We start from the raw sequence: 10,000 nt of genomic DNA, 5'->3' as shown, positions 1-10,000 counted from the left end.
AATGCCGTGGAAGTTCTTGAAACAGCGTAAAGATTGGGCGTTCTTGAAACTTTACTATCCTGAAAAGTGGCAGGGATTTGGTTGGCCAGAATTGCCGGAACTGGTTGTGCTTGGTTTTGTTGGGGGATCTTTTGCCGTGTGGGTGGATCTGAAACGCAGAACTAGGATAACACGAAAATTACTGCCTTTGGTTTGCAGTTTCATAGTTTGGTCAGCATATGTTGTTTTAATAGCTCGTTCAGTCGGAAGAACTCATTTGATAGAATTAAGGAAGTTCTTCCTGCCCTTCATGTATTCTGTTGTCAAGGCTCCTGGGTGTTGCATCCCAGGGGTACTTTATCAGAAATCACATGCACTTGAACTTGCCAAATATTTAGAATCAATTCAGTGCAGTAATAAGTACCCAGTGGATATTGCAATGGATGACTTTGCTGACAAAAGGCATTTGGATAGGTACTTGGTTGTCCCAAACATGTTCAGTCACATTGGTCTGTATTCAAGCCTAAGTAGCAAACCAAAAAACTATGCAGAGTTTTATTTGATGTTCAAGCCATAGTGGGGAATTGAAATAAAAATTCTCAATACATGGTTGTCATGTGACATCAAGGCATTATGTTTTTTTTCTTGTATGGATGCAGCAGCAGAAAGACTGGTCAATGGTAAAACTGACTTGGTCTGCGAGCCTTTACATATTAATTTGCTCTGAAAGAATATTGGTCAAACAGGCGTTGAACTTCGCAAAGGGGTGCAGGAAAGTAAATGTGAGATCAACTGTAATTTGTTGAATGTCCAACAATTTTGTTGGACATGAGGCGATAATAACCAACTGGGAACTACCAGTATGCACCTATAGGATTACTGATTGTCTTATGTCCGACACATACATATGGAATGATAAACAAATTATTATTATTCACCAAAGTGGCGGTGAATAGTGGTGGATATTTACTGAGCCACGAAGTGGCCGGCAAGGTGAATTTCCACCACTTTCACTGCCACTGAGGTGAATAATAATTTAGTATCTACCACACAAGTAAATGGCCATCAGCTCAAATAGTAACGTTATTTTAAACACATGGGCAAAATCTCGCATGTTGCAACTTCGCACACCATAATTTTTGTTTTTATTGGAAATGAATAGTACTTGCTATTTCACCTCCAAGTTAACCGATCAGAGGATGCAAAAAGTATTATTCACTTGTGTGGTATATATCAAGGTTGCTGCCTAGATGGTCTGATTCTATCTAGTATTGGAAAATTGTGGTTCAGATCCAGAAAATACCTATTCCCTGACACGATAGAGCATGCAACAGTAGTAAGTGAGTCTCCTAAGTATTTATACATGCATTGGGGTTTTGTCAGTTTTTACCATCATTTTTATTTAATAAATTGTGTTCAACGAAGATTGTGGATGTCCTGTGATACCAAAGGGAGAAAATCAGGAGTATTTCGTTTGTGTACGTTTTTGGTGCCAACTTGAATTATGTGTGTGCAAATATAAGGTGTACCTCTTGGTTTGAGGTTTGGTTTTTTGTCACTTCTCCATCTATGTTGTGTAAATAATCTAGTGGAATCTGCTTCAAATTTCCCATGTGGGAGATTTAGAGTTGCCATTGTTCATCTTTTTTTTTTTTTGGCCGTTTCAAAGCAATGCTCTTTAGCATTTTTTTCAATACAATTTATTTATCAAAACTTAAGAAAAATTTGTGTTCCGTTTGAATTCACTTGAATGCTGTGTATTTTGTCAGGACGCATGTGTCTGTGGGGTGCTGTTTGGTGACTGTTGTTCTATGTTTGAGTAGTTGAAGTTGCAAATTAAATGATTTGAGTTGTGGTAATTGCTGGTCATTGTGCCAACTGACCCAGTGTGGTCAATTCAAACAAAATAAGTCTCTTTGCTTGTTGGTCGTCATCATTATTGTAATTGTGCTCAGTGGCCATTGAAAAAATTAACCCCTTGCAGTTGCAAATTGAAGAAACCAACTGTCATTCCATAATACAATGACTACTAGTAGTTTAAAACAATCTTAGTCCCTTAATCTATAATCTTTTCTTACGTTGAATAGAAATGCTGTTTTTCTCTGACTGAATTTTCATGTTCAAAATTCTTTTCCAATGATAGTGTTTTAACATATCAGTGGAATTCCTGAAAGCATATTGTCCACATATGTATCATGAAACAGCAATGTTATGGTACCATATGAAACACCGATTATTTCTGAACAAGATGTGATCATTATTGTGATGTAATAAGTTACCTTGGCAATGGAAAAGCCCAGCAAAAACACCCTATATTTTGGATTTAGTTGCTCATATCTCGAAAACGAACTTGGTGACCCCCCATTTTTATTGCTGAAAAGTGATTAGAAGGCCACAATGAAACTTTCAGTAAAGTTTAAAAAAATTCTGTCCAGAGGATTCAGAGCTACCTTAAAAAAATCACAAAAATCCTCAACACAGTATTTTTCAAAACTTTGCAGAAAGTTTCATCGTGCCCTTCTGATTACTTTTCAGAAATAAAAAAGTGGGGGTCACGGAGTTCGTTTTTGAGATATAAGGGGTGCTTTTACAGGGCTTGTCCATTGCCACGGTGACATATTACGTCTCAATAATGACTGTATCTTGTTTAGCAATAATTAATGTTTCATTTGGTACCACAATATTGCCAATACATGATACAACGTTGTCGTGCCGACCCTTCTAATTAGAGCGTCACTTGGAAGCTTTGAAACTGGTTTGAGCCTCCTTAAAAAAAAATTTCGCAATAGATACTCTGGAATTGGGAAACGTTAACAGCAAGGATAGAATTGGCTAGTTCTACCATAGAGAGCTTTAGATTCTAGAACGAGTACGAGATTGGACTGCCCGTTTTTAGCGAAAATACTTACCTGGTATTAGGGGTGCAGTGGTGAGAGCACTTGCCTCCCGCCAATGTGGCCCGGGTTCAATTCCCAGACTCGGCGTCATATGAGGGTTGAGTGTGTTGGCTCTCTACTCTGCGCCAAGTGGTTTTTTTCCGGGTTTCCCCTCACCTCAAAAACCAACATTAGGCCATACCAGCGCAGGGAACTGGGGCGAATTCCAAATCTGAATTAATCGATAAATTGACATCATCACATGAAAGATGACGTTGAGATTGGCCATATGTCCAAGTTTGATGCTTTTAGGTCTAACAGAGACCAAGTTACAAACGTCTCTAATTTTGAGGCTGCGTCCCCCAAAACCATATAAACTCTTTAAAGAATTCATCAGATTTGAGATAACTGGAAAATCCTGTCATGGACCTACTATTTGGAAATAGGTGAGGTGAAAATCACTTCGTTTGCCTATCTTTATGAATATTACAGAAATTGAAAAAAAATTAAGAGTTACCGGTACTGATGGTTTTGGATTACGCAGCCTCAGAATTAGAGACGTTTGTATGGATTTTTAACTATGTTTTAAGGTCCGTATCTTTGTCTCTGTTCGACCTAAGAGCATCAAACTTGGACAGATGGCCAACCTTAATGTTGTCTTTTATATGATGGTGTTTCCTGCGCAATTCCGGAATGGCGTATTAGTGCTCCAGCGCTAGAACGACTAGCCTGACATAAATAAAGTTCCTTTTCTTTAATTTTTTATTTATAACCCGAACGATTAATCTCGCTCTTTGTTAGCAGTGTAGGTTGCTTAGTTCTTCTTATTGCTGGTTACTGACAATATATGATATTTGATATTTAAGTGACGGAAAGTTAGTCTTTGTTGTTGTATTGCAACCTAAGTGATGTTTCAATGTAATCTTTATGGATTGTTCTTGTCGGTTTTGACGTAAAACTTTCATTTTCTCTGAAAAAAATTATTTGTGGGGCAAAATGCCACTAAAATGCTCGAATAATGCTTAATGCTTTTGCCTCACTAAAATGCTCGAAAAACAGCCAGCATAATGTACAAAAGCCTCATTGGCAATAAGATTTGCCACTCATCCAAAGAAACGGATTAATCAGTTCTCTTGTCTTAACAAATGCAGTTCAGGAATATGAATAATAAAACAATTATTGGATTCGGTTTTCGCATGATAGCGATAATTATCAAGGCCTCAGTCACAAACTCTGGCCGGGTTGAAACAACGGATTCTAAAAGTTTACCCACCTCAATTCTACTGTTTTAAAAAAAAAACAGCCTTCCATTTCCATTGGTTTTGAAAAATTTACCTTCCCCCCCTCCCCTTCCCCACTTCCCCACTCTAAACACCGGCCTTCCCCTGGACATAAATAACGAACAGTCCCTCAGCAAATAGGGAACTAAGCAACGACAACGGCGACGGCAACGAGAACGTCACAAATGTGCATATTTAGTGGGCAAAAACAATAGCTTTGCACGCCCTGCACGTGCGTTTTTCACTTTTGTCCATTTCTTTGCCGTCGTCAGCAAAACAACAACGTGAAATAGTCATGGTTTATATGGGGTAGAAGCTTAGCACTTCACATTAATTACACTCTAATCAGTTAAGTCTGTTCAAATATAAGTGCTACACGGCTAACGTTTGCAAAAACGTAATCCTTCCATTTAGATGTGAAGACGACTTAGGCAAATAGGCAGCGTTTATTTCACGATTTTCGTATTGTTCCCAGAAACCCAACAGATATCTTTGAACATTTCTATAACCCTTGCGCTGTATCCTAGAGAGTTTTTCATTTGAAATTAGCCTAATGGCGATGCTTGTCAGTCGAGGTCCAACACTTCAAAAGGTTCAACAGTTTAATTCAGTGCATCACACATGGCATTAAGCCACCCCTCTATGCCGTTTTTGTGTGTATGGGCTGTTTATAAAGGATGCTTTCCATTATGCCTGACCATCAGGTCGGAGACCGTGAGTGGAACTAACCAAGGAAAAATGGATCGACAATTTTCATCAAAAGTCATTTTCCAACAGGACCGTAGGCGTGCCACAAGTCGACCTTACGAGAATCCCAGGAAAAAATGTTTTGGCGAGCGAAGCGAGACGAAGGACTTTTTGAAAGTCTAACCGGACCGAAGCGTTTCATTTACGTTTCGACCGAAATTTCTGTTACATCACAGTTAAGTGGGACTGGAAACGATACTTTCTGTAAATGGAACGGTACGTTTCGGTCGGACCGGACCGAGCGGTCAAAGAGGACCACCTCCAGAGGTGGTCCCAAATACTCCGGTCAGAGACCGAACCGAAACGGACCTTTCCATTTGACTTCAGTATGAAATTTCCCCAACTTTTGGCTTAATGGAAAGCACTCAAACACTCCAATCCTTGGGCGGGAACACTGTGCTTTCGATCCATATCCGTCTCACGTAATCAGCTAGAAAAACCCGACAATGACCACAACCAGGTTTTCTGAGCCCGCGAGACTGAGCACCCCCAGCAAACCATTGTTTTAACGAAACCCGCTGGTTAGCAACCTGGTTCTGGTCATTGTTGTCTAAGGTCTTCCAATCAGCTAGGTCTCGGAGCGGACATCGTCAAACAATGTAATATATGTCTCACTTCTTTTGATGAATGCTGATTCTTTTGCTTCATCATCTGTTCGATTTTCTTGGAACGATGTTGACTGGTGGGGTGGGCAACCTTGTATTCAGACCCAGGCTGCAGTTGTGGTTGTTACTATGGATACGGACATGGATACGTCATTGAGAGACCGATTAGTGCGCATGCTCATACGCAACAATGTTGAAAAAGGGGGGCAAACGGCGTCAACTTCATTAAATGTTCGCGATAACAAAAGACATATTGAATGGTTGTTGAAGGAAAGTTTAAACGCTTTTAAAGTCGTTCAACATCGATTAAACTTCGTTTCAACAAGTTTAAACAAGATTGAAAGGAGAGGGGGTGGGAGGGGGGGGGGGCACAAGCCGTTTGCCTAGGCCTTGGATTGACCTTCAACAGGATCGAAATCGCTGACTTCCCATAAATTTTGTTAACAGACTATATTCGTATTCTCAGTATTGTACAGGAACTAGCTTGCAATGGAGGCTAATGCAGAGGAATACCGGTATATTAAAAGGTTTTTGCATTTAAAAAGATTCCCCTGCACTGGCCTCCATGTTCTAGTACAATACTGAGAATACGAATATGGCCTATAGAGTGTTTTCGCCCATTTGATCAGCAACAATATTTACATACTAAAACAAAAGGAAGAATTTGCATAAAAATGGAGTTCAATTCCCCAAAGGATATTTCACTCATCCAATATGGCCGCTATTTCTTTGTTTCACTCCTCCAACATGGCCCCTGTGAAGTCATGTGGAAACACTCTATTCATGTGGAAACACTCTATTCTCTATACGCACTCTATTCTCTATACGCAGGCTCTAAATATACTTACAGCAAAAACTTCTAAGTCTTACACACGGTATAGATTATCTCAAAACCTCAAAAGCTTGTCCTAATTTCAACCAAATGTAACCTAATCCGTCCCAAATGGTCGGCAGGGTTTAAAACAGAGGTCACATTCGGTTGTAAGCAAACAGGACGATGGCGAAACAATCAAAAGCGGAACGACTTCGGTTGTTAGAGAACTGGGCCCGGTTGCTCGAAACCTTAGCGCTATTAAACCGGCATTCCTTTGTATTTACATCTGCAAATGGTTAGACTCTCTGGTCTTCTCGGATAAGGACGATAAGCCGGAGGTCCCGTCTCACAACCCTTCAATGTTCATAATCCTGTGGGACGTAAAAGATCCCGCACACTTGTCGCAAAGAGTAGGGCATGTAGTTCCCGGTGTTGTGGTCTGTCTTCCGTGTTGTTACATGGTTGGGAGGGTAAATGCTCGGAGATATTCGCTACACCAAGCTACTCTAAAAATCCGAGGGTAAATAAAGATATATGATATGATATGATATATGATAGGTTCTGATGCTTCTTAACCAACGGTTAGCGCTAACCAGGCTTCGAGCAACCGGCCCCTGGACGTTAGTGAAACAATCTGATACCCAAATGCGAATCTTTCATCCCATATGTTTAATCTGAATCCGCTCATAAACAATTTTAATTTAGGATTATTCGCCCACATTGTACGAAGTGAACGAGATGAAATAACCGCGACAGACTTAAGATTGTGCAAAGTTACATTTTTAAGTGGCATCTTCGTCGGCCTCACCGTAGTAAATCTTAAAGTCGGTAATGTTACCTGTGGGCCAGTCCACGAAAACACAATATATGTTTCTGAATAAAGATTATCTTTCCGGGGTTGTCCTTAAAGCCGGAATCCGAAATCCGGAATCACTGGTCATTGTTTTACCAATACAGAGAGTAAAAACTATAAAACATTCATAAAAGCTAGCCGTAGGCCGAATTAGTCCTAAACAAGCGTTTTTAGGCCTAAGGTTAGCTTTTATGAATGTTTTATAGTTTTTACTCTCTGTATTGGTAAAACAATGATCTGTGATTCCGGATTCCGGATTCCGGATTCCGGATTCTAGATTTTAGGACAATCCTCTTGCCGCAACACCGGTTGGCATTGGCATACAATGATAGAGCGTGACCATTTGGAAAACCGCTGTCACTCCGAGTGGGCTCACCCGCTTTCTACTTCCTTCAAGTTCTTAAACTGAGCATATTAATTGAAAGCTTGTGTGAACTGTTTTTCGATATTTTGAGAGAACGATTATTTCTACTTGTCTCGAAGGCCACTTAAAAGTCAGAGATCGTTTGTTGTTCAACTTTACCCTGCTTTATATCGGGTGTTCGACGATGGATTTGCCGGAGAAATACATGGAACCAATCCTTGATTTGATCGTGCCCAGGCGTCACGTAAAGTTGATTCACAAAACAGCAATAGAGAGCAGACAGCAGCACTTGGAATACTTGCCTTCTGCTGGTATGAATACGATGCATCTATTGTTCAGTGGAAGTGGCGAAGAGGGATTGTATCTTCCAGATCTTTCCGTGGTGAGAAAACCACTGCACAGCTCCGAATCATCAATGATTTCTGCCGATAAGGATATAATGATTGTTTGGGGAAATTGGCCGGTAAACGAGGAACTTCGGAGAAAAACCTTCGCTGTTTTGGAAGTGAAAGACACTCATCCCGGCTACTGTCGGCTTCGCTTCAATCCAGCGTTTTCTGCGAGTTCAAGAACTGGACGGCAACAGGAATTTAGAATAGAAGGTGGCGGGCTGGATAAGAATGGTTTCATATACAATTCCAAGTTTGTCGCGACCATGTCAAAGACACTAAAGCTACAAGAGCGGGGAACATCAGTTTTCGAAGTTATTGATCGTCCAGGGTACAATCTTAGGACAGATCACGCGTTGCATGGGCCAGCTTTTATGAGCAGTGTGGTGTGCTCTGGCGGCAATGACCTCAGGGTGGACTACGTTCACTCACTCCACTGTCAAGAGTGGCCAGAGGTTGCCTCGGGATGGATACATCGACACAGGCCATCAGGGTGGCCCAGTCCACGGCTGATACGGGACATTATGAAAAAGGGCTGTCATGTTGTACCTGTTTCACATCGGCGAAGCGAGCGGCCCAGCGTGGAATGGCGGTTATCTTTCTCAGAAGCGGAAGTGACGTTAGCTTTGACCTTGTCATCAATCCCTCGAAGATGCTACATCTTCCTGAAGCTGCTGCACATCTACAAGTTTAAAAGGCATGGTGTGGCCTTACAAACGTACTTTTTAAAAACCGCCCTATTCTGGACATGTGAGAGCATCAGTTTGTCGGAATGGAAAGAGATGAAAACATTTGAAGGCATCCAACGACTTTTGCAGTTCCTTCTTAACAGCTGCGAGGAACGCGCGTTACCAAATTACTTCGTACCTCAGAACAACTTGTTCAGTGGGTTAGGCCTTGTGCAGATGTCAAAGACGAAGGAAGCAATCAGAGAAGTGCTAGCTAACCCAGTTCAAAATCTCGTAGATCTTACAAAGTTTTACAATGCTTCCCATATGCCTGTAGAGCCGCTGATTAGCGAGATCGTTGGCTGCTGTTTGTCTCGTTTTCCCGGTCCAGTGAGCAATAGTGAACTGAGTAGATTCCAGACTTGTCTTCGTGGTCAGGTCGTCAATGGATTACTCTCGCAGGGAGATTCAACGTACGAAGCACTCGCGGTTGTCACTGCTTGTGACGACATTGAAAAACTGCCATCTGCCACTGACTGCCTGGCTGCTTTTGAAAGTTTTGTTGACATTGAATCTGATCTCGGTGGAATTGACCTGAAGCTGCAGCTGGCGGTGATTGCATCAATATACCATAATCGTGGCTGCTTGGCGTGGCTGGAAAATGACCAGGAAGCTCACAGGGGTTTTTGCCAGAAATCCAAGAACTTGTTTGAGACTCTACTGAAACCTTCCGATCCAATTGACATCCATCAGATCTGGATGTTTGTGGACTACTGCAATCTCTTGAGGTCCCTCAAAGAGTACGACAAAGCTTTGCGAGTTGTTCATGCAGTCATAAAGGCACAGTCAAATAAGAGGTACCGCAATGTTTGTAACACTTATGCCAACCATAACAGCCACACAGGAGGTGACTATTTCTCATGGGAAGTTGAGCATCTCGGATCCGTCGACGTACTTTCATTTGGAAACTTGTTGTATGTGGCCGCACTGTGTCATATTGACCGAGGACGAGAGCTTCGAGGAAACCGTCACACTGGCCATAATGGTGCCTGGATCTTTGCCGGTTGGTTGGAAGAATTTGTTCGTGATAAATGCAACCGATTTGCAACAATAGGAGACGAGGCAAACATCGCCATGCTTGGATTCTTGATGATGGAAATGGAAGAACATCAGAAAGCAATCGAAATGTTCAACTGGGCGTTAGAGGTGAACCCTTCCTCCCTTCATGCGGAGGTGTACCGCGATTTGGCCGCAGACGAGATTAACAAAAATCTCAACAAGAAAAAGGCTTGAAAAACGAGACCAATGTTCATCTGAAATAACATGCGATCTGCAGCATTTGGGTGTTTTCATTTCTTGTTGTTTTCGGTTTCGCCGCGCAACATGTGGGAAGAAGTGTTACATGTCGAATGAAGCGACGATAGG

General features: G+C 41.6%; 2 protein-coding genes across 2 annotated transcripts in view; both read left to right on the top strand.

Annotated features, from left to right (window-relative positions):
• Positions 1-1,831, top strand: part of LOC138012711 (post-GPI attachment to proteins factor 4-like) — a 2,614-nt gene extending 783 nt beyond the window's left edge. The window contains exon 1 of the mRNA XM_068859576.1: positions 1-1,831. This exon is cut by the window's left edge and continues 783 nt beyond it. Coding sequence (XP_068715677.1) covers positions 1-556 — 556 coding nt within the window. The 3' untranslated portion in view covers positions 557-1,831.
• Positions 1,832-7,559: 5,728 nt separating this feature from the next.
• LOC138012904 (uncharacterized) overlaps positions 7,560-10,000 on the top strand; it is a 3,984-nt gene continuing 1,543 nt past the window's right edge. Inside the window, exon 1 of the mRNA XM_068859842.1 lies at positions 7,560-10,000. This exon is cut by the window's right edge and continues 1,543 nt beyond it. Within this exon, the coding sequence (XP_068715943.1) occupies positions 7,703-9,868 (2,166 nt within the window). The 5' untranslated portion in view covers positions 7,560-7,702 and the 3' untranslated portion in view covers positions 9,869-10,000.

This window comes from Montipora foliosa, chromosome 8 (genome assembly GCF_036669935.1).
Source record: "Montipora foliosa isolate CH-2021 chromosome 8, ASM3666993v2, whole genome shotgun sequence".
Classification (NCBI taxonomy): Eukaryota; Metazoa; Cnidaria; class Anthozoa; order Scleractinia; family Acroporidae; genus Montipora; species Montipora foliosa.
Note: the sequence above shows the minus strand (reverse complement) of the source record. Positions and strands in the feature narration are given on the sequence as shown.